This window comes from Oxyura jamaicensis, chromosome 19 (assembly GCF_011077185.1).
Source record: "Oxyura jamaicensis isolate SHBP4307 breed ruddy duck chromosome 19, BPBGC_Ojam_1.0, whole genome shotgun sequence".
Taxonomy (NCBI): domain Eukaryota; kingdom Metazoa; phylum Chordata; class Aves; order Anseriformes; family Anatidae; genus Oxyura; species Oxyura jamaicensis.
Window position 1 is genome coordinate 10199886 of NC_048911.1, and position 24417 is coordinate 10224302.

Consider the following 24417-nt stretch of genomic DNA (forward strand, 5'->3'; position numbering starts at 1 on the left):
GCCTGCCTTACTAATGAGGCGGGGGCCAGACACTCCCAGACCATCCAGTGGCACTGGAGAGCTGTGGAGGTGCCAGAGGAGCCCACCCCTGCCCCATCGCCATGCGAGGAGGAGGAAGGTTGAATGAGCAGAGGACAGAGCTGCCAGGTCCCCAGCTTCCTCACCCATTAGCCCCCGTGTGACCTTGGGCAGAGTCCTGCTCTGTAGGACCTTCATTTCCCGATCAGAAAGGGGGGGTTCTGTTTGTAAGTGATCTGGATGAAAGGACCTACAGTACACATGGAGGAAAAAAAAAACACAAACCAAGAAAAGCCTTGCAGCTCTGTGAGGCACGGCACAAAAGCCTTATTGCCAGTCAATAGGAACAGACTATTTATAGCTGAGGATCATTAACTGTATTAAAAAAGTTTGATGTTCTCTAACAATCTATGTCATTTTAGAACGCTGGCCTTCCCCTGACGGCCAGCTGATAACTGGAGCGGCAGTGCTGAATAGAGGTAATTATACGCTAGTTCAATAGGCTGAGCCCGCAACCGCGCGGAGCCCTCCTCTGAATGCAAGCGTGTCCTTTCCCCAGGGCTCTTATTTAAATATTATGCCAGCTCCCACAGCCTACCGCGGGAAGAATACTGCTATGTATACCCTCATAAAACTGCATAATTATGAATAATGCCTTGGTTTTTAACAAAATAAATCACCACACACCAAAAAAAGTGCTAATTTCAACCCACTGCTGGAAGATACTGAAATGCCAAGTGAAGTGGAGCATCCCTCTCCTCCAACACCGACACTCACCGCTTTTTTCTGCATCACCGCTGGCCACAGCAGCTACGTGGCTGCGGAGCCTGGGGCAGGGCTGGCCGGGAGCGCACGCGAGGAGCACGCACACGAGGAGCAGCGCAGCCACGGGCCTTTCCTTCATGCTCCTGCTTTTTCCTCCACGTTTCACTGGGCCTTTCCACCTGGGCTGTTGGCTTTTGGGGCAGGGGCTCTCTGTTACCGGGGGGCTGCACCAGGACCCCACGCTACAGAAGCGCCCGGTGCTGCCGGCAGGGAGCCAGAGCAGAGGTGCTCGGCCTCACCCGCCGGGGGGCTGCGCCGTCACCAGCCCCCAGCCGCGCTCTTCCAAGTCCGATCAAGACGTTACCGACAAGGCACGCTTGATTCCCATCCAGCTCAAAGTTTATCAGCTTGTAAGAAATGTACAGGCGAGAAACCACAGATAACACGTTGCTGATTGTTATCACCGAGAATATAAAGCTCTTGCGATATGACACATCGAACATATGGTTTTAAAGACTTAATGTTTTGATCCGCTACACGATGGCATTGTCATTTCAGTCTGGTAGGACTGACACCGCCTGGCACCGGGTTTCCATCAATCATACGACGCACACTTTATCTTTCGCCAGAGCGCCGGACGTACAAATAACACGGCCGCCACGGCCGTTTCTGCATGGTTACTCCCCAGACAGGCGTGCTCCAGGCGAGCAGCTAAAATCATTTCCTTCGATGGGCTGTGCGACCAAGGGAACCGGCACAAAGCAAGCTATCGATTGCCGTGATTGTTTCAGCATCAGCCGAGCCCAGCTGATGCTCTCTCTGCCCCGCCAGGCCCCACAGGCCGCCCCAGCCCCTCAGCCCCGAGCTGGAGACCGAGCGGAGCAGGCCGAGGAGCAGACACCCAGCCTCGCTGCAGCCGGGCTGCCCTCTGCTCCAAGGCTGGAGGTTTCTGCTTCGCTGTGCTGGGAGACAAAAAGAGGTGTTGGGTCGCTCGGCTGTCAGCCTAACGTCCTTCCCCAGCACTGACTGTACTGCACCATTTTGGAAGATGAAAGCAGAGGCCAACGGTTCTTTGCTTTGGATGGAAATCGTCACTTCCACCTGAGCATCGCGTTGCTTCTCCCCTTTTAATAAAGTCTGACATCTGCAAACTGCTAAAATCATTTAAGGAGCTCAAGGCAGTGGACAAAAGGCAGGTGCATCGCTGCCCACACCGAGCACAGGCAAACTGAGGCACGGCGCTAGGAGGAGTTGCCACCAGCATGCAGGGAACCAGCAGCGAAGCCGAAGCCAGACCTCAGCCCGTTCCCCCTGGGGTGCCGAAACAGGGGAGCAGCTCAGCAGAGGTGAGGACACGAGGGACTTCATGCGAACCAGCACACAGTAACTCTTAGCTGGTTGCATTCTGACTTCAAACGTCAGAAACGTGGCCACCAGAACTCACAGCGAACATGCCAGCGGGCCACGGGACAATCTGGAAGCCACCAGCAGTGCATCGCTCAGACACAAACTCAGCTCCTGCTGCCCAGGACCTGCCTAACGATGCTCCCAGAGCTGCAGGCAGTTCTCAGGCTGTGACCTGGGCCTGATTTGGGGCTGAGGAGGACAAGCCTTGTGCTCCCAGGCAGCCCAGATGGTGTAATGCCGTGCCGGCAGGCTGAGCGGCGGGCAGGCCGCAGGGCCGGGACCGACAGTAAGAGCAAACCAGGGGCTGGGTGGCAGAACACCCACTCGTGTCGGCACGATCTCCACCCGGGTTTGATGTCTGTAGTGCTGAGTGTCTCTGGATTTCCTCAGCGAGGCCAGACGCTCTGGTAACGCTTCATGAGACTACGCGTTAGCTCTGAGAGCACCAAGTCTAATTACCCTGCCAAGCCTCTCCGCGTTTTTAAGAACCTTCCCTTTAAACTCTCGATAATAAGGGCTCTCCTCCGAAATACTCCACGTAGCTCTTGTTTCCCGAGTTGCCATAGCTACAAAGCAGTGTTTACTTGTCCTTTCAGCCTGGTACAGCTTTATTAGTGCCCGGCTCCCAGGAGGAGGGGAGGCCGGGTTTAGCGCCGCTAATCCCCGTAAGCCCTGGCTGCCCTTGGGGTGGGAAGGGGCAGGCGGCTGCAGCCACCGGCTGGAACTGCCACAGCCCCCGGAACGTCCCCAAGAACGTCACTGAGCCCCCGGCCAGCATTGAGCTGCTCTCGTAATGCCCCGGCTTGCACCCGGAGCTCGAGATCCATCAGTCACGGCTGGCCTGGGGCTGCCGCCTCCCCGGCACTCCGACCGCGCTGCTCTCTCGAGATAAACAGGGTGCTTTTTAAAATTATCTTTTGCCCACAAGCAACACGCACACAGAAGCGGCCTTTCTGCCAGTCAATAATGGAAACTTTCAATAGATCAGGAACAGAGATATTTCCAGCGCGTTGCAAATCAGGTTCAGAAAGACAGCTGGGGAAAGGGGAGAGCATCCACATATTTGGAGGTTTCCTGGCGTTTTTAGCAAGCAGAGGTAATTTTTCCATGGTCAGTGCAAGAATAAAAGAATAGTTTTTAAATAACTTGCAGCTTTCAATTCTGTATTCTTTCACTCCCCCAAAAACATTCCCCACAGAAGGGTTAAATTTGACTAGAGAAGGTAGGGAAGTGGCTACCTGGTATCTGAAGGCCAGCATTTCCTTCATTTCCACAGCCACCTAACACATGTATTTATATCGGCTACCCCAGTCCTTCAGTTGGAAAGAACTCAAAACTATCAGGGGAAAAAAAAAAAAAAGAGGTGTGCAAATGAACACAGGAGCACAAAGTGTGTTAGGCCACGAGCCATTCTGCTGGACCACGAGGGATGGAGTGGTGGCCGCGGGGCCGAGGGCTCCCGGCTGGCACTGCCCAAGTGTCCTGTGCTGTCCCTGTCCCGTCCCTGTCCCATCCCTGCAGGTCAGCAGAGCCCAAGGCAGCCCCACAGCTGCCCAGCCCTGTGCTGCCTGTCCCAGGCATTCAGGGGATAATTTGATGCTCAAGGCCAGCATTAGCAATGCCTGTCTGTAAGCTAATCAGCAGGCAATTAGCTGGAAGAATTCGGGATGAAGCTTCAGACAAGGAGTAAACCTTCAGCCACTAAATTCCATCCTCAAATACTGAGGCTTTATTTTAATTTCAGGGTGATAATATTGCACTGCATCCCCTCCCCTTATTTACCTCCAGGAAGTAACATTAGCATTAAAAAATAAAAATAAAATCAAGGAACCAGCTTCCACCTACTCCTATGCATCGTTCATCATTTAATTTGAGAATTAAGCTCTGTTAATGGACACAAACCATCATTTTGAGCATGCAGGCAGTGCTAATGTTTGAATAAGCTAACAACAACAAGAAAACATAGAGGATTAATACATGCACGGTCATTCTTCCTAACATGAAGGATTCGGTTTTAATTTTCAAAGAATATTAAAACAAATTTTAATTATACAAGTGCCTCCCTTGTAAGTGCTTGCAAGAGGAACTCCATTGTGCAGAAATACGCGCCACAGTGGAAAAGAAAAACTTCCCAGTTAAGTAGCTTAATCACCGCACTGCTTTGAGATGGCTTTTTTTTTTCCTCCATTGTAGCCTTCTCACACTTAGCGAAGAGGTTGTCAGAGATGTTTAGTCATAATCATTTCTCTGGAAAATGAAAAGTGAGCCTGACAAACAGGAGTGAGATCGGAAAGGAAAAGAGAAGAAACTAATCTGTCAACATGTGAAAGACATCCTGTTCCTTCCCAGTGACCCAAAACACCAAGGTTTGCTACTTTAAAAAGTAAAAAGGGAACAATCTCCAAGGAACAGCTTGCACACAGTGGAGACCAGCGCTGCCTCCGTTGTGTTTAACAGCTAATGAAATCTCTTTTGCACTTCTGCTATGAAGAATTTAAAATCAAACCCAAAACAAGCCGAGGTTAAATATGTAGATACAGCATCACCCTTACGTAAGCCCACATCTGTCACGAAGGTCAGAGCTCCAGCAGCAGCGATGATCGGCTCTGCACAAGGCGCATCAGCTCAGCTGCACAGAACCCTGCCCTGAGCCGTCCCCTCCTTGTTTTACCAGCCTGAACGTACAGATACTGCTCGCTCGTCGCTCTCCCTCTTCTCCAGGGCTTCCTGCAGCTTCCTCTGAACTCAGAGACCCGTGTGCAGCCCAGCACAGCCCAAACCCTGCCTCCAAGCTCCCCATTTCTAACCTTCCCTGAATGAGGTGCACCTGGGTGCCGCCCCGCCACGCTCTCCACCTGCGGCCCCAAGCCCAGCGCTGCTTCGGGGGCGTCAGGCCCTGCACCACCGTCACTGAGCAAAGCTGGCAGGAGGAAAACCGAGGTGCCCTCCAGCCCCTTCCGACGTCACACAGGACAATCGGGACAACAGTTTTAAAATTCTCGCTGTTTTTACGTGTTCTAACTCTAATTAATGAAATCTCACCAGGACTGAGGGGGGAAGCAGTTACACCCCCCCATGCTGACGCAGGGAGTCCAGGTGGGGCTGCCGAACCCCCGCAGTGACCAGGAATCTCTCCTCTCCTGCACATCTCCCTCCAGAGCAAGACCTTGCAATGATGTAACACTGAGGAGTGAGGTAGGGTAAGAAATAGCAATTGCTTTGCCAACTAGATGCACACAACTGCTCCTCTAATTGTGCCTCTCCTGACCAAAAGCTGATGAAGGACAACCTGAGCAGCACAAGGCGCTCCCCACCTCCAACACCAGCCTGTGCCAGGAAACCCCCTGCTCGCAGGGACTTACTTAGCAGGCAGGGGAAGGGATACGCATTCTGGTTGTTTTTCTGTCTCTGTGGTGTAAAGGAATTTTTTCCATAGGAAAATCCTAACGCGCACGTTTCGGCATCGCAGGGCCGTTGCCCATTCCCTTCCCAGGCTTGGACAGGCGATGCCCTGTGAACAGGGCACAAAGGTGGAGGAAGCAGAAGGCTGGACATGTGGAGGACAACGCAGTAAAGACTACACAGACATGTGCCAGGGAGGATGGAAATTCAGGATGCAGAGCTCCAGCTCCAAAGAGCGGTTTTTGAGACACACGAAGCAAGAGGGTCCTTGCTCCGGGGTCGGTACAGGCTGGCCTAAATAAAGCGCACCGCTTCCCCCACCAGGACGTGTGCTGCTGTACTTCTGACAAGTGGCCTTTTTAGTGTTTTTTTTTCCTCATTTTTAATTTTTTCCCCCACTTTTTACTCAATCAGCCCCAGTGTTTACAGCTCCCTACACCACAAATCCTTATTTCATGTCACCCACTGGCCCAAGCTGTCCCCACTCACTGTTTCTCCTAGACAAGTTAATAAGATGGAAGGCTCCCCGGAGGCCTCGAGCCAGCGAACATTATCACTTGGAAGCAAGGCAGAAATACTGACACATCGGAAATGACTTCAAGCCTATTAATTACCCTTTCTTCTCTGGCAGATCTTTGAGAGAGAGCCTGACAAATTGAAAGGCAGCCGAGATCATCCTTCCCTGCCCCAGAAAAGCCCCCACCCACGTCAACAAAAGCAACCCCCCCCACTCAAAGCCAACAACAACCTTCTTTGTTTTATTATCAATTGATTCATCAAAAATTAGCTGAAGCCGAGGCTGCCCGCTGGTGACAGCTCTGCCCTTTTCCTTTGTCCCCCCATTTCCCGGGGCACAGAGCAGGCAGGAGGGCGCCCGCTGGCACAGCGCCCACCGACCGGGGACCCGTGCCGTCACCTGCGGTGGCTTCGTCTGGAGCTTCCCAGCAGCCAGCGTCGGCAGCCTCCGTGGGGACGGTCAAAACTGGCACCCTAGCTGCACTTTAAAACCGTGCTGAACACCCCTCAGCACATCTTTGCCCTCCCTCAAAACATCTTTTAAAATTCTGGCTGGCATAATTGATCCTAATTATTCTAAGCATGAGACGTTAAATGCACTCCTACATGCAATGTGGCTTCAACTATGGGCTTTTAGCAAAGTCTATTGTATAAATAAATGATTGGATTTTGTATTCAAGAGCTTCATATTTGACAGTATTAATTTTGATGCAAAATAGCCACACAAGTCTAGATAAAGTCACTACCTTCCACTATGGCTTTATTTTTAAGGTGATTTTCATAATTTCAGGTTTTAGAAAAAGCCTTCAAAATAACTTGAACAAAATCTTTAAGCCATTACCTAGAAAACTATCATTAAATCATTTGTTCATTCTTATTAGTATCATTGTAATTAAAGAGAATCATATTTCAAAAATACATCTTCAGCAGCACTTATCAAAACCCATCCCTGCAGCCTATCAATTAGTATTACAATAACCTCACTCCCTTGTTGCCTTTGCTATTAGCATTTTGATTGAATGTCTGTTGAAAAGTGACTGGTAACAGAAGATTGTGTTCAGAAAGTAATGTTTCTTTATTCGCTTTCATTGAAGCTTGTCTAGTTGTCTCCAGTTCCTACTCAAAAGAGACAAGACAGTTCCAAAAGCAGTAATTTTGATGCAGGATTATTTTTTTTTCTTCTCTGCGAGGTGAGATAGATTGGGTTAGGCTGGACACAAATGCTATTAAATCACTTGACAGCAGATTTGGGGGCTTCTCTTGGCTGCGACCCAAACACTCGAGCACGCACGAGCTAGCGGCAAGGTGTCACTGCGCGAGCAGCCCGGATCCGGCCCCGGTAAGCTGGCAAAACACAGCACGGGTCTTCACAAACAACCTTTCAGGAGCTTCAAGAATAATAATAATTAATAATGCATGAAGTACTCGGGGAAGTTTTGGGCTATGTTTATCGCTAATAGTTTTGAACGTAAAAGGCAACAATCTATTGCACAACCCTTGGCGCGGGGGCCGCAGCGCCACAGCTCACAGAGTTAAGGTCTCCAGCCGTAATAAAGCCCTCCAACAAAGGACAGATCTGTAACTAACGTCATTAAGGAGGGGAAATGGATGCATTCTGCAAGTACCATGAATTATAAAGACAAGAGTTCATTAAATCCACTATATTAAAATAAAAATGACCTGCCATGTCAGACAGTTCTATTTACTGATATTCCCACTGCTGATGCCTTTCCGCTGATAAATTACATTCAGCAGGCACGACGAACAGTTATCCAAAAACATTTCAATTACACGAACGTGCTGGAAACTCGCAGGCAACGTTGTGCTGCCAGATAAAGGCAACCTGAGCCCCAGGTTCGCTTTTACGGCTTTGTGGGGAAAACGAAGCAGCCCCGCTGCCATGCCAAGCACCGCGGATGGGCCAGCCCGGGGCACCACCGCTTCGGCAGGGAGGGGAGAGAGAAATGCCCGGACTGGGTGCCGTCACCCGGACACGGCTGCTGTTACCTTGCGGGGCGAGGAGCGGGTGCTCGGGTCCCGCAGTGCTCTCAGCCCCGCTCCTCGCCCCCCTTCAGCCGGTACCTGCACCCGGCGGCCCTCTGGGCGCTGTGCGCGCTGCCGGCTGCGGCTCGGGAAGTCTCCCGTCTCTCCTGCCTCCGCCTGGGTAATGCCTCCTCCTCTGGCAGGCAGCCAACAGTTGATAATGGTGTCAGGTAGCAATTTCATTTTTAAAATGCTCTTATCAAAGATTTAAGGTGAAAGATAAGAGGAGCATACTAAATCATCATAAAGGAAACATTGTATAAGGCGTAGCATTTTACAAATCAAAACAGTTATCAAAATGAAAAGGTAGGAATATAAAAACAAATGCAGCCAGTGCTAAGGGTGGGAGCCTCCAGGTGCGGGAGGCATTGATCAGATTTCAGGTTTTCTTGGCAACTTTCTCTGTCACCTTAAAAGAGAGAAAAAACGCCAGGAACATTTACATGTAAGCATGTACACACATCTCTGCGCAAGCACACGTTTATTTATAGGCCTTTTCATATAGATAGACCTATAAATATAGATATATATTTTTCATACCATTACCCACGGTTGTTGGGTGCTTTTATCAAAGTCATCTGACCTGGAAAGCATCTGTTGTTAATACCACTGTTTTATTATTTATCAAATCCATTTCTTCATAGAATGACTAATTTCATACCCACAGCTGCTCTCATCTCCCCTCCGCAGCTGCTCCTTCCCAGAGCAGCCAGGCACGTTATCAGCCTACCGCCATCTCCCCCCACCCTCGTGCCGCTTCTGAAGCCTCCCAGACCCCAAACGCGGGGACAAAACCAGCACAGGCTCCTGCCCCGCCAGGGCTAAACCACAACCCAAATGGTCACACGAAAACCCGGGCGGTGGGGAAACAGGCGGCTGATCTGCACGAAAACAAATCCCACACTTCTGTCTTCTGGTTTGTTTTCCTGCAGTTACGGGGAACATCCAGAAGCTGGAGGAAAACCAACGTCCGTACTCCTTTGTTACTCGGCTGTGTGGGTGCGGAGGAGCGGAGCCGACAGAAGAGACCCACACGACTTCCCCAGGGGTGTTCGCGCCCGCTGCTCGCTGCCCACGGGTAGGTGCTCACTGCCTTAAGGCAACAGCTCCGCTCCCAAATCACCGACGCTGGGCCAGCGATAGGCCCACCAGGAGGAAATACGGAAGAACGGTGCCGTGGTGGAAGCACCCCCAGGAGCCCGCCCTGGCTCTGCTCTCAGCTCTGGCAGAAGCACCAGAAAGTCAGTTTAACCTCTCCGTGCCCCGAGCTCCCTACAACCCCCTGCCTTCACGGGGACGCTGCGGGCTTCATTCCCTGCATGTGTGCAGAGGGCTTCGAGAGCGCTCCGTGGAGAGCTGGGCGGGTAACTGCTAGAGATCTGCTCGCTCCTGGTCTTCTACCAAAGCAGGAAAATGAGAAGTGGTTAGTGTTCACAGGTGCCTTTAAACGGAGAACATTCTCCAAATCATCACATTAGTTTAAGGTACTCTTTCTGGTCTAGAAAACACTCAATAAATTAACAAAAAAACCCAAGCACAAACCCCACCAAATCCGCTGACCTGCGTTTTTTTGCAAGAAGCTGTTTTTCAACTTATTTATTCTATCAGATCCAGCAAAAAGTGCCAGATGTTCTTACATCAGCCTATAGGTAAAAAAAAAACAACCCACACTACAAAAACCCCCAAACATACAGAATAAGCAAAATCACTCCTTGCCAGAACATATTAATCAACCTAATTAAAGAAATCTGAAGTCCAAACTCAATGTTTTAGGAAAACCAGCCTCAAGTACAGGTAAGGGCACCGAGAAGGGACGGTGCAGGCCACCCAGGCTCCCTCCTGCTCAGCCTGCGGCGAGCTGTCTGCCGTCCCTCCATGTCACCCAAACAAAATCTGCACTGCGAGACACCTGGGGAGCGAGCACAAAGGGTCTCACCTGAAGGGGAAAGAGGGGAAGATGAAACCGTGGCAGAATGGCTCTGCTTGGAGACCTTTCTGCCTTCCCTTTGCTAACCATGGGCTGGCCGGGAGGTGAACGCTGAGCTGGAGAGTTGCAGGGAAGCCAGCGCTTTCCCCTTTGGCCTTCCTGGGCCCACCTCCCAGGACAGCCTGAGCTGCGAGGTCCCGTGCAGGACAGCAGGGTGGCAGCCAGGAGCCAGGCCAGAGCTGGGACAGCAGCAGCACCACGGCACAGGCACTGCAGGGGGCAGGGGGGCAGCAGCCCCCAGGGGACGCAGCCGCACCGAGGGGCACGGGGGCGGCTGGTGGAGGCCGGGGCTCGAAGCGAGCTCGGCTCGGGGGGACCTGCCCGCAGACCAGGCACCGCGTCGCTGCGGCGGTACGCGCTTTACATATCTAAGCTGGTAATTTTAACAGCTTCTAATTTGCTAATACAAGAGGATTGATTAGGTAGAATGTATCCCTGCAAGAGCCGTAAACCGTTAATTGCAGGGTAGCGTTGTTGCCATCCACACGCCCCACTCCCAAGCCCTCTGCCAGCAGCGGAGCCACCGGAGCCTCGCGCCGAGTTGCCCAGGGGCAGCAGCTCGCACCCCCGCACGGGGTGACCCCTGCCCAGGCCGGCCACCCCTCGCCTCGCCCCCCACCAAAAGAAATGCCCAGGGAACCAGAGCGGGCAGGGGCAGCCTGGCAGAGCCTCCCCTGCGCTGCCAGCAGATTTGCGTAACCGCATTTCTGCTGAATCTCCAGGCTTCAGGATAGGGGCTGTTATCTGTTTGTGGAAACAGGTCACCGGCAGGCTTTACGCACGGCAATGACCTTGGAAAATTAAAGGCTTCAGCAGCATCTGGGCACCGGCCGTGACGGGGTGGCAGCGGACAGAGGGGCTGACGCCGGCACACGGAGGGACGCCAACCGCTCCGGGTGACGCCGCTGGCTACGGCTCGCCCTCCCTCGGCCTTCCCAGGCTGCTGAGAAGGCTGAGAACGGCCTCCCCACGTTCGGTTGAAGTGCCCGAAAAGCTTTGTTACCAAAAGCAGCAGATACAGAGCACAGATAGGAAAAATAAAGTCCCCACCCATGCGGCGTACTTAAAACTCTTCGTCCAATGCACTCTGAGCAATCCGCTGGGAAAAGGAAACAATGCGTTAGGGAGGGAAAATGCAGGATGTTTCGGGATTTTCACATCACATTTTTGGGCACAGGCACGTTGCAAGTAGCTGCCTATTTTCTCAAGGTCACTCGGCTGATTTTAATTCTGCTCATTGTATTAAGACTGCCCATCTATGTAAATGTTGCATTTTGTTCTCCTCCTGTTTCTGGCCTTTCCTCAATTAACATTTTCAAACAGTCCCACAAGACTTGAAGCACTACCTGCTAATCACTTCGTTCTTGCATTCTGGGGAGGCAAAAGGTTTTTGGTTTCATCAGCCGAGTAGATTCATAAGCAAGAACTTATTCACGGCATTTAGGGCTTCCTTCCATTCACAGATCATCAGGATTTTTGCTAATTTATCTGTCGCTCAAACTGGCTGCTCAGCAGTGACAATAAAGATGGCAAACCGAAGGCATATTAAAATGACCTCACTGTCTTCTCAATGCAGCTTCGGCTGTGAAGATTACATTGTCTGCTTCTAATGCAAACACTCATCCCAGCCGAGCCCCCACGTGCTGACTTTCCACACATGCAACAGAACCGTTATCGTAATTAAAAAAATATATCTTGGATGTTTGCACAATTCTGGCTTTAAGGTTCCTGAAGAACCTGTCAGAGATGAGAAAGGTCCCATTGATTTACTTTGCGCTCTCCAACACTACTGTAGTCTAATTACGTTAAGGTATCGACACCGCTCAGTACTGGGTGAATGGGAAGATTTCTCCTTTTGAGACAGTGACTACTGGCTGAAGTTCTGCAGGAGGGAAATGCCCAGCTTGCTGCTGGGGGCTGGGCCTGCTTCTAGCCCCGGGTGCCACGCCGATACCTTCTACAAGGCCACCCCTGCCAGCTGCCACCTTCCTGTGTCTCTGTTTTCCCATCCGAGGCACCTGGCCGTCTGTGAAACCATCACTTGGAGCATCCCAGTGATTTCAGACGGCTTATTTGAAAAGCTGTGTAATACCTTCTGTATCCAGGTGCCACAGCAAACGCTAACCTTCCTCCTGCACGCCTCTCCCTTCCTGCAGGTTCTGTTCCGGGTCCTGTTCAGCACAGGCTGTCGGGGCCGCCTGCCCTCGCCTCGTGCCAGGAGGGCGTGCAGCGGCCCGAACGTTTCTGTCAATGTCTCCTCGCTGCCTGTACTAAAGCTAATTGAAAGGAGGCTAGGTAAATTAAGCAGGTCAAAAAGGTCTGGGTACACAAGGCTCCCTCTGGGAAGAGGGAATTAAATAATTTGTTTTTACGTTAGCTATAAAGACAAGATACAAACGAGCATTACAAATCCACTGTCCTTTACAACGTTCTTCTAAGTTGGCATTTACCTTCAAGTCTGGTTGTGTGACTGGAGACTTCCAAACTAATTGCTGCGCCATGTTTGCAACCTTTACTGGAGGTTGGTGGGATTTTTTTTCCTTATTATTATTGCATTTGTTTGTTAAACAAGAAAATAAAAATGTCAAGCCATCTCCCGAGTGCTGCTGGCAAGCCGAGCCTCTCCCCTTCTTTAGAGAAAGCATTTGCACACATCTATTCCTTAGGTGCGTCCTGGCCAGTGCAGCTGTTCGCTCTTTCTCCTCCTCTGGATGTAATTTTCATTACTGGTATAAAATTAAGCAATAAGGTGTGACAGACAGTACATAGCTGGGCAATTATTCCAAGCCTCAGGTGGCGTTATACAGCATGAGGCTGGGGGCAGAATGACTGTAACCACCCGAGACGTTCAATAATCGCCTTGAAAAGCGTGGCCAGGAGCCTTATTTGCTATTCTGAAACGGGCTCTGCTGGGACGCAGGGCTCCTACTGGCGTGAATGCATTTATCCCTACACTTCACGTAAGGTGCCCTGATGCAGCAGCAGTCGCCGCTGGCCAGGAAATTAGAAGACAGGGGAGACGGCTCCAAGATTTGGCAGCTTTTCCTTTTTGCTTTGTGTTCACTGACACAACCGGTGAGCAGCGCCGGGCGCATCACGCCTGGGGGGCTGGCGTGGGGCCTGCCGAAGGCACCACCCGGCTGCAGCCGCCCCTGCCCGGGGCATGGAGCACTCACAGGCCAAGGGGAAGAGATGGAAGGGGGAGAGATGGAAGGGGGAGAGATCGAAGCCAGATGGCAACGGGCGGGACGTGGACCCAGCGCCGGGCTGCCACCACGAGCCGTTCCTGGCGCGCCACCTCGCCAGCCGCAGCCACCGCGGCGTCTCCTCCTGCCCACCTGGGATGGGTTTGAACTCAGGATACAAAGCAGAGAGCTGTGAATATTATTCTTCAGCCCTGCAGTCATTAATGTGTTTTACGACATGAATATTTATAGGTGAGGATGTAATATTAAAAGCATACACACATGAAATATTAATATGGCACATGTCAAAACTGCAATCTAAACAGATAGGTGTGAACGATGGCAGTGCAGCTCAGCCATCACTACTTTCACTGATAGGTCTGTAAATGGTAAATAATATTAACTAATTAATCTTCACAGCCCTCCTCTGAAGTTTTGAAGCTTTATTTGCTTTAAAGTCGCTATAAAAAGCCCTGTCTGCAGCTACTCGTCCCGCCAGCCCTCTGTGCCTCCTGCAGGAGACAAACGCGCTGTGTTTAACCAGGGGTTAACGGCGGGCTCGGTGCTGCAAGGCGCAGGTCCCCAGGATGAACTCCACCGGCTAGGGAACGTGTGCACGGACGAGCCGAAGCAGGGCGAGCGCTTCTCTCCAAACAACTGCACTCCCTGGAGTCCCATTTACGGAGTGATAAAATTGACAAGGGAATAAAAGCCAGTCTCATCTAGGAGAGCAATAATAATAATAATAGCGCCTCCATTTACGTCTGATGTCACACTTCTCATCCAAAGCTCTTAAAGCACTTTATGCGCTTTAAGACCACCACCATCACTGTGGATGCTTTTCCAAAATCCTGCGGGTCAAACCCGGCCGAACAGGAGCTCTCCCTTTAGCCCCGTCCTTCTAAAAGCAAAGCTCCGTGAGCAGACAAAAGGTTTCCTCCCGCGCTCCCCTCCGAGCGCGGTACTCCTGGCGCACCGCTGCCAAGAACAGCTACACTGAAAATGACCAAATTAGGCAATTACTTCCCCGTATCTTAAACACTCGCTGCTCAAAACTGCTTGGAGATGTGTTTTTAAATGCACATGACCTTGCTTTATTTGAGGGAGACAACGATAAACAAATAACTGCAGTGACTCTTAATTATATTTATATCTCATCTATAAAAATGTCAATTATAACTTCAGAGGTCAACTACGAAACGGAGGTTTTGGCAGTCGGACAACACAAAAGGCTATTTTTCTCCCAAGAAAAGCATCGTCCTTCGCTGCGGCACAGACGTCTCAGCAACACCACCGCTCCCGCCTCTTCCAATAAATGCAGCGATTATGCCACCCGCTTCCACCTGCACCGTTGCTGCCACGCACCGCGACCCACCACACAGGCGCTGGGCACCGCGCTCACCTCCGCCTCGAGAGGAGAGCGGGGCAAGGAAGCGGCAGAGCCGTGTGCGTGCCCCGAGGTGCACGGGCAGCCACGCCGCCACTGGATCTTTGGGTTTGGATTCCGCAGTTTTGGATCAACGCCCAGGGCTCTCCTCTCGCGGGCACGCTGATCCCTGCACCGAAGGCACCAGGAGCCCGGTGCAGCGGAGGCACGGCACCGCCAGCGGGTCTGCAGCAGGGCGAGTCACCGGCAGGTCTGCCCCCCAAAAGCCCGTCTTCTGGCGAGGGGTTAAGCCCGAACACGTAGGATATTGTTTGCATCGCACAGCCAGCCTGTCTTTCGTTAATTTTGTTTAGTTTTAAGATTAAAGAAGCCCAAATCACATGCTGTCACTTCTCTCCTCTCTCCCCTGCCATTCCTAACCATGCGAGAGTTAATTGATATGAAAATAACTCCGGGGGCTGTATGGCTCAGAAAAACATATAGCATTACATTTAATGCCAGCAATTACAACTTGGGGGATTCAATCAGTCAAAATCTTTATTTTCCTTCCTGCACACTCAAGACGCGGGACTGACGTGGCAGACGCAGCCGATGGCTTCCGAGGCAGCAGATGGGCAAGGCAAGCACAGCCCAAAGCGGGCACATGCCCGTGGAGCGCGTTTAAGGATCAAGAGCATCCCGCCACATTACCTAACCCATGGATCACCTTCGCCTGACTCGCCTCTACCTACGTGCTTAACAGCCACAGAAGGAAAGGGGAGAAGGGGGAGTCGCCAAGCGAATTTATCAATCAGGAGCCACTCCACTCTGCTGCACTTCCCTTTCTGCTAAATGGGAACAGCCAGGGGAGAGCTGAGCCCGCTCCTGCGCCCCTCGGCTCAGACACCTTTCATCTGACACTGCCTCCCTCCCGCCTCCGAGCAGCCCCGCCGGCTGCAGCATTTCTGCTCAGCTTTGATGGGTACAACAAACAAGGCTCCTGCTGCTGGATCCGCGGGTCAGAAAAAGGGGAAAAAGCACGAGAGCGAGGAGGCCGGCCCGCCAGCCCCTCCGTCCCCGCCAGCCCCTCCGTCCCTGCCAGCCCCTCTGCGCGCCCGCTCGCAGCAGATCGGTATGCTTGCTAGAGCTCTGCTACATAATGAAGTTAGAAGGACATCATCATCTTGCAAGGCTCCCTCTAACCCCAAAGATCAATAACTAATGCTGAACTCCAGATTTTATCTGCACTTTGCAAGGGTAACAAAATAACACCACCCTCTTTTTTTTTTCCTTTCCAATTACTAAATCCTTTCAAGATTGACCCAGTAATTTTCAGCTCCATGAAATTTTAGGCAGTGAAGAAAGTCATGAGAGTGATTTTCCGGGGTGCTTATGGAACTTTTTGTGTTTTACAATCCCTGTACAGAAATGCAGGAGTACAGCACAGGGTGCAGAAATACAAAATTACCCTTTCCAAGAAGAAATGTCACCTTAACAAAGCCGACTCTGAGCCACTAAGTGCTAGTTCTTTGCATCCCCACTATCAAAATTAAATGACCGGGCTCAGAAGAGAAGCCTTGCAAGATGACGCTGTCTCCCAGCGAAGCCAGAGACTGTTTTACCTACAATACCCCAAGAAGTAACCACCTCTCCCATTCAATGCGCACAGAATTTGGAGCCTCCCATTAATGTGGCCAGACAGATGAGCACAAAATGCAGGGACTCTCTCATTTTCTTTAGAGAACTTCCAGGAATGGTTGGACATTGGAACAGAAAAACACATCAACAGAGGAAACAACATGGTTACCTTGATGACATTTAAACTGTTCTGAGTTGTGTTCCACTGGCAAGGCCAACGTTTTATTTGGGGTGAGGCTTTCAAGCCACGGCATTAATGGCAGTGTTCAATGATGAGCAGCTCTGAAAAGGTTCTTGCTCTGGCTGGTTCAGTCTGCACATTAAATCTACCGGGTACTGATGTGCATCCCGTGCCACGCTCACAAAGTTACACGCTATCAGGATACACACACGAGTAGCACACGCGTGCCAGCAGCACGTCAACAAACTCTCTCAATTTGCTTGCAAGGAAATTTATCTCCCTTCTAGCAGTCGGGAGCGAATTTTAATACTGTTCCTTTCCCTTGCCTACGTTGATTATTCGAGGCATCCACTAACTACAGTAAACCACAGTGGATATTTTATCTGCCATTTCTCCTTCCCCTGACTAATTTGAAGATACAGATTGCAACCCGCAAGTGGTTTTAAGAATTGCCATTAACACCGCTGCTTGCATGCTACTGCATTTTAAACATGTTTTCAACACAATCAGAATGTCACAATTTGTAAAATCTGGGGTGATTTTATAAACGATCGATGCAGCAGAACTCGCTTCATGATGACAGCCTACTAGCCAGTTCATTAGCCTGATTAGTGGCAGCTACCTGCACGGAGAAGGAAAAAACGTCGGAGAAGACTGGCCAAACTCAAACACGAGCATAAAGACGACTCCACCTTTCTCTTTGTTACACTTCCTTCTTCCTTCCCCTGTTCACTGGCAGAGGTGAAACCCCAGAGCTCGGTCTCTGGTGCCTGCGGGGCAGCTGCTCCAGGCACAGCGGTGCCCCTCGGCACCGGGCTTGGTGCCGGCAGGCATTTTGGCCAATGCCAGCAGTCCCTGCCGGTCGCCCAGCAGAATCCTAAGCTTGCTCCCTGGAAAAGAGCCCCACAGACGGAGCTGGCCCTCCCCTGCTGGTCTCTCTATTTTTGATGTCCCTACACGGCCTCCTGCCTGCCCTGGCAGCACAGCCCCATTAAATCGGGCAGAAGCTTTTCGGGAGGCCACAGGCAGCAGGGCTCGCTGCTGGCACAGCCACCACTCTGCCCCGGGACTCGGGACATGGCAGCGGAGTGGGGCTTTCTCACCCTGTCCCTGCATGGACGCAGGGCAGGACGCGCCGGTGCCGTGCAGAGCCACCCGTGCCTGCGGCCTCCCCTCCCCGGATAGAAAAGGAAGCTGTCAGGGGTTGAGCTTCCCAAACCATTCAAAGGTTTTGGCTCCCATTCCCAAATGGTGGGCACTGGCTGTTCAAAGGCCTCCCCTGGCTCTCAGAGATTAGCTTTCCAAGCGAGCCTTTTGCTCAGTGCTGCTGCATTTTTCTGGGTACTGTGATCCTGGACTTGAGAGGGGGATCAGTGCCTGGGAGGGAATTGCTGGAGGGAGGAAATGTTATCTTGGAGGTTTGCCTGACTCTCCCACCGCTCACGCTTGGTTGCTTGTTAAGGAGAATACCACACCAGTGAGCAAACGAGGCAGCGCTGGGGGCCTGGGTCTCCTGATGCTGCTGCTGAGATGAAGATGAGGCACGAGGGCAGCAGCTGAGAGCTCTGGGCTGCTCCCCTCTCTGCTCCCTGGGCTCCCAATGCTGCCTGACCTGATGTAGGCTACTTCACACCTTTTGGCAGGCTCCCTAAATGAAGGGGCCACATGCATGATACCAGGAAACTAAAACAAACGTGGCAGAGACAGAGACGTATCACTCAAACGAGCCCCCTCAACGAGTCCACGAGGACAGGTAAGAGGCCGGAGCGCGAGGGGCAGAGCCCAACCCCTGGGCTACACATCCCTGCGGTCGCGTGGGGGCAGAAGCCACAAGCTGCCTCAGAACACACACTTTGGTAAGGTGGGGAGGGTGGCAGCATGAAACCAACCTCGTTCAGACACAAGGGTTGCAGAGCCCGTCCGCAGCGCCGCTCCTCTCACCGGGTGCCCCTCACAGCTCTGCCTGGGAGCTCCGCGCCCCGCAGCCGTGGCGTGAGCCGCCAGAGACAGAGCAGCATCATTTACTCCCACTGAGAGGCACGGCCGTAGCATCGAAAATAACCCTCGTTTTCACAGAACTGTACAAGCACTGATGAAACCTTGTCTGCCTTGTGAAATATGTGGAGGGAAATTCCTCTCCTGGAGATCCTGCTCTGAGTTCTCACCGGAGGATGAGCAGCCCTGAGCTTCAAACCCCCAGCATGCTGGTACCCTAACAGAGGGCTTTAACACCTTCATGTCCTGGTGTCTCAACCCCTTTTGCCCAGCTTGCTCTAATGCCAGCCACCTCGGTGTAACCTCTGTGTATCCTGCGGATGCGGGCAGATCCAGCTCCAGTGCATCCCATTTGGATGCACGTCCCATAGGACCAACAGCAGATACACAGAGAGATTTTTTCCCCCGTTCTAACTCAGGCCCCTTCCCTGCAGCCTCACCACAGAGCTCCCTGAGCTTTACCATCTCCAGGGACACTGCAGAGCCTGACGATGATCCTCCCAAACAGAACTCAGTAGACTGATAAGGAAAGTCACCTCCAAAACGAAATCCCACAGGAGATTTGGCGCTACACGCCGAGCAACCCTTCCTCTGTACACCTGCAGGACAGAGGGAGCCATCTCGGCCACAAAGAGCTCTGCTGATTTAGCACGGCTGAATTTAGCCACATGGGTCATCGTGCTGACACTGATTTTTGGCTGTGCTCACCATGCAGAAGCTGTCACAAAATGGGGCGTCTGAGCTCCCGCTCCCTCTTACCTCTATGCCTGTTGGTCGTCTTGTCAAACATAAGCATGGCGTCCTCTACCTGCAAGACACAAGAGGGGAGAGGCGTGCGTTAACACACCGGCTGCACAGTTCACAAAGCACGAACAAACAAACCGGGAAGGGGAGGCACAGACAGGAGCAGCCTCCGTTCAGGTAGACATAACGCATCAGATCTCCTTCCTTGTGCTCGGGGCCAGCACTGCCTTTTGGAAACGTGCTGCTTCCAACACGGGCTAGCTGGCATTTGATCCTAGCGCAGAAAAGTGAACATTAAAAGTTGTGTTGCCCTGGAAAGCCAAACGTCTAAGCAGCTCTTCCACCTCTCATCGGTCCCTAGCCATGCCTCTTCTCAGCCTTTTTCCCTTTTGCTGAGAGATAAAGAAGGGCCAAGGGAGGAATTGGGGATGCAAATCACACCCACGACTTCTCCAAATTAGAGTCACTGTCTTGGCTGAGAATTAGGAGGTTTCAAGGAGCATGAGCAGGGTAAAATCTGGTCAGCCAAAAAAGGTATTCAGAGGTTTTCAAAAGGCCTTTTGAAAAGCTAGAGGAAGGAGGGGAGAGGGAGGAGGGACAGAGTTTAATTCGCATCAGGCTTGGCATTTCCACTTCAGAAGAGAGATGACTGATGAAACGTACTGAAGTGCAACCAAATTGCTTTCAACTTGCATTACTATTTGCATGATTTATTCCACCTCCGTTTAATCCGTGCAGCCACACCTAAAATTTTACACTTATTTTAGAAGATTGTTGTGCTGGGATTTATCTTCCAGCACTATCACATTTTAAACTGTTGCTCTGAGCCTTCAGGGGCCGGTGCAGGTCAGTCCTGCAGGCCGCAGGAAAGGTCCTGTGCAGCCTTTCTGAAAAAACGGACAGCCTTCCCGTTCCTTGTTTTAAACCAGGGGTTGATGAGAACTTGCATCACTGCTGAATTGGAGAAGACACTGGGGGAAGGTCATCTTTTTAAGCTTTTGGTTTTTTTTCTTTCCCCCTCAGTAATTTCTATGAGATTTTCACGCTTTTATATTCTGGGTTCTTATAAATCATTTATCTCAGGAAAAGTGACTCACAATGCAGTTACACTCCCTTCACCTTGCACAGTGCCACCAAGGGGTCTACCTTTCATCCCAGCAGCTTGTGCTCACTTCTGTGCCGAGCCACAGCTTCTCCTCCAGCTTAGCTCAAGTCCCTTCAGTGTCCCTGCACTGACGGGCTGCTGCGGAGGGCAGAGGAGCAGCACCTCATGCCAAGGTGGGATCGCTTTTGGTGCCCATGCCAGATTCTGCTGCCTTAACACCATCTTGGAATTAGAGCAGGATTTGAAAGCTCCAAACTGGTTATAATTCCCGGCTCGGGGAGCCCAGACTGCAGTGCTCCTATGCGGAGGAGCACGCGCTCAGCCAGCTTCTGCGCTCAATTACGGTACCAGCCTTGGCTGAGCAGAGACACGCTTGGGGAAGCTGGTAAAAACACAGCTTGAGCCTCTCTTAACTACTGTATTAAAACACATTCCACAATATAATAAAAAATGCAGTGCAGCAAAACCTTGCACTATACCTGGACGTTATTAAAACCTGTCTCTGGTTAACTCGTTCTTAACTTTTCCAGAGCAGTTTGTACGATGTGATAGCAACGCCCTGGGGTGGAGGAGAACGGCACGCCTCCTGAACACCCATCGTGAACGAGGCCCGAAGATGCTGAGGCACTGAAAACTCCAAACCACATCAAGCACAAAGTCATTTGTCCTGCTGTCTTTCTTCACTTTGAAGAAGAAAACTCACAGGTCTGAGTAATATCGGAAGGCAGATAAGGACAGGGCTCCCCGTCTCCCTACCAAAACCCCTTATCTCTGCTCTGAGGTTACGCTGGTGCAGCAATCTTTATTTTTCATTCCCACAGGTCCTGGCCTCGCTGGGAACCAGAATTACACCCTGCATCCTGCTGCTTCCTACAGCTCCGTGGCTTCCTCAGCCTCAGGCCAGGCGAGCCCGCTGACCACCCTCTTACCCCACGCAACCCACTCTGTTCCGTGAGCTTTACCAGGCGGCTCTCCTGCCAGCAGGTCTTTGCTTCGAGTCCCACCCCGGAGCCCCGAAAAGACCTCCGAGGTCTTTGGAGGTCCCACCTGCGGCTCCCACCCGCGGCGTGCCGGACGTCGCCCCCCCAGCAAACAGAGTTTTTGTGCCATGTGTCCCAAGGGCGCCGGCATGATGATCTTGGCAGGAATCTTTTTTATGCAAATAAACCCTTATTAGCAGTAACAAGCCAAGGCTGCGGGGGCAAAGCCAGGAGATTTCCGTCGTGCCGGCCGGGACCCTGAGGAGCGCGGCTCCCCCTGCACCCGCAGCTGGGTAGGGAAGGATCAGACCCCCGGGCTCAAACCCAGAACCTGGAAGGGGGGAGCTGGCTCCCTGCAGCTGAGCTTCAGATCGGGACCAAGCACGCCTTTAAGAAAAAATAATCAGGGGGGTGTTCGTCAAGCCAGCTGGTGCCCTTTCAACAATGTCTAATTGGTTATCTTTTCTGTCTCCTAAGGTCAGAACATTTTATCTCCGTCTCTGCCCTTTCTGAGTTTACCCCACCCTGCGTTATTTTTTAGGGCAGCCATTGTAACAGAAGAATAGCCTCTTTCCTCTATAGCCCAGTGACACAATGAGACTTCTTGAAACCTCCTGAATAGACAGAGTGCCATGGCAAAAGAAAAATTCTATTAACGCTTTGCAAAATAAAACATCTAAGAGCCGGTTAGACAAGCAGGAGAAGAAAATCAATATGGAGAGGGCAGCGCGCTTAGAAAAACTTTTCACCGGTTGCAAAAAGGTGGTGAGGGTATGGGAGGGAGGGGGAGAAAGAAACTTATTAATGCAGAAAACCCATCAATGGTATGGAAATCTGGCAGAACAGCAAGAACTGAAACTAGAAGAATTTGAATATACAAAGGGCTGAATAGAATGAGAAAACCACACTGCCTCACACACACAGCCCGTTTCTCACGGTTCTCTGTGAATCAAACACAAGCGGCTTGTTCAAGTTTTCATCAAGGAGAAATAAGGGACACAGTCAAGGTAACCGGCAGTAAACCCTGTAGTAAGCAAATTGATCCTTATTTCAAGGGAAGAAAAACAACACAGATGCAACTCAATGAAACTTGAGTAGGCTCAGAAGCTGGGGCTGCCCAGGAGTTAACCCCCTCCACGACGAGGTTCCTTGGCTTGCCCAGTATTTTAAAGATGCTCGAGCAGCGAGTTTTCCAGATCCCAACTCAAAAACATGCAGCTCACGCCTTGCTTACAGAAAGAAGGATGTTTTCTGCAGGGGCAGAAACAGGGCTGGAGACAATCCCCCAGCCCCGTGGCCTCAGCCCGCAGCTGGAGCCCCTGAGGGGCTGGCTCCCAAGGCAGCCCCCTGGAGCCGCGGCAGCAGCACGGGGCTGAGCTCGCAGCAGGGCGGTGGTGGCCGAGCCGGCTCCCAGGCAGCCTGCACAGGACCACGAGGATGTCCCACGGCACGGAGCCGGCAGTCAGGAGCACCGGGCCACCCCAACAGGGGTGCCTGTCCGCTGATGCGCCTGGCTCAATGTGGAGGCTGAAAGCAGCTGATTAATCCTAAGTAATAATGAGCATCAAATGGGAGAGTATTATAAAATAAACACAAAGTCTGTGCACCTAGGGCAAAGAAAAGACAGCCAGGCTTGCCAGGAGCAAACGGACACCTCCTAAGTCTGACGGACTTCTCCCCTGTCCCGGCATGCCCCACACACATCCAATTCAGACCCAGTTTCTTACATAAAGCCTAAGTAATGGGTTTTAGTTTATTTAACCTTTTTTTCCAATCCACTTGGGGCTCTAAGAAAAGGAAGGGCTATGCCACTTCTTTAATCACTGCCTGGAAGGAGGAATAGGGAATAAGAGGAGGAAAGAAAAAAAAATGGAGGAGCCAAAGGCTTTAATAATCCTAACAGTTCCCTGGGTTATTTAAAATATGCCCAACCAGTTCTCAAAAGGATTCACAGAGACAAATGTATTTGATTTTCTTCCACCTTAATGGCCACATATATTTAAAGCAACAAAACCAGGATGACCTAAATAAAATGACTATTAATTGTACTCAGAAAGGCTCTGAATTTAATGCAACTGATCCAGCCAGAACCAGAATACACAATATTCTCCATTCATTCCTCCCACTTTCCTCTGAGGGATTTTCAACTCCTCTCGTTTTCTGCAGGGCAGTCCTGAGCGGTCAGAGATGATCAAACCTGGTGCCAGCCCATCACCGCTCACACCTTAATGAAAAGGCTGAATCTTCTACAAAGATAAGAGGCAATTCGGTACCTCTCCAGAGGACAGTAATTTGAATCAGCCACCACAGCTGCTGCCACCGAAATCAGTGAAAGCCTAGCTGGAAAGCTGGAATGACTGAAACCGGACGTTTCTGGGAAAGTTCATTTCTGGTCTTGTTCTACAACCCAGATTTGTACGCTGAGCCAAGGCATTTGAAATCAGACCAAAATTGTAACCGGTCCCCCAGGAGCCAGTGGAGACCCTGCAGTGCCTCGTCACCATGGGACCACCATGTAGTGCCACCAGGGAAGCTCTGGGACCGGCACCCAGGATAAAGCACAACCCCCTGTAAAGGGATCAGTCTGGGGAGGAGAGGCAGCACCACCAGCGTGCGCCCCTGCGGAGCCGCCCGCACGGCCGGGCAGGGCACAGCTCCGGGGCGCTGCCGCTGCTCCGCGTCTGCACGGAGCGGCAAGCCCAGGGGCAGCTCCTGTAAAGGCGGCTTGTGAAGCTGGATGTTATTTACAGGGTGTCTGCATGCTGCAGGGGAGGAACAGCAGCCCCTATTTCATATTCCAAGTTTTTTTTTTTCCCCTTTGAATCAAGTTTGCTCATTCAGTAAAACCTCCACGGGGAAACCACCGGCTTTCACAGTTGTAACTCGTGACCACACAGCAGCCTTTATCCCTCGTCCAGCCCAGGAAAGTCTGTCCTGATCCAAAAGCCGAGTTCCTGACACATCCAGAGCAGGTGGGGGCCCTCCTGCCTGCCCCCAGGACCCCACGGCAGAGCTGTGAGGGATTTGGCAGGGGCTGCTCACTTCCAGCACTCTCGAGCCACCTTTTCCATCCCTTCAAGGTAAA

The 24417-nt window shown here is 51.6% G+C and overlaps 1 protein-coding gene and 1 long non-coding RNA gene across 2 annotated transcripts in view; both read right to left on the reverse strand.

Moving 5' to 3' along the window:
- MSI2 (musashi RNA binding protein 2) overlaps positions 1 to 24417 on the reverse strand; it is a 229308-nt gene that overhangs the window by 75303 nt on the left and 129588 nt on the right. Inside the window, exon 5 of the mRNA XM_035343446.1 lies at positions 19263 to 19311. Within this exon, the coding sequence (XP_035199337.1) occupies positions 19263 to 19311 (49 nt within the window). The remainder of the gene's footprint in view (positions 1 to 19262; positions 19312 to 24417) is intronic.
- On the reverse strand, positions 15978 to 17339 carry LOC118176464. The gene is made up of 2 exons (XR_004755418.1): positions 17216 to 17339; positions 15978 to 17130 (listed from the first exon to the last, which is right to left on the reverse strand). It is a non-coding gene; the product is annotated as an uncharacterized LOC118176464 (long non-coding RNA).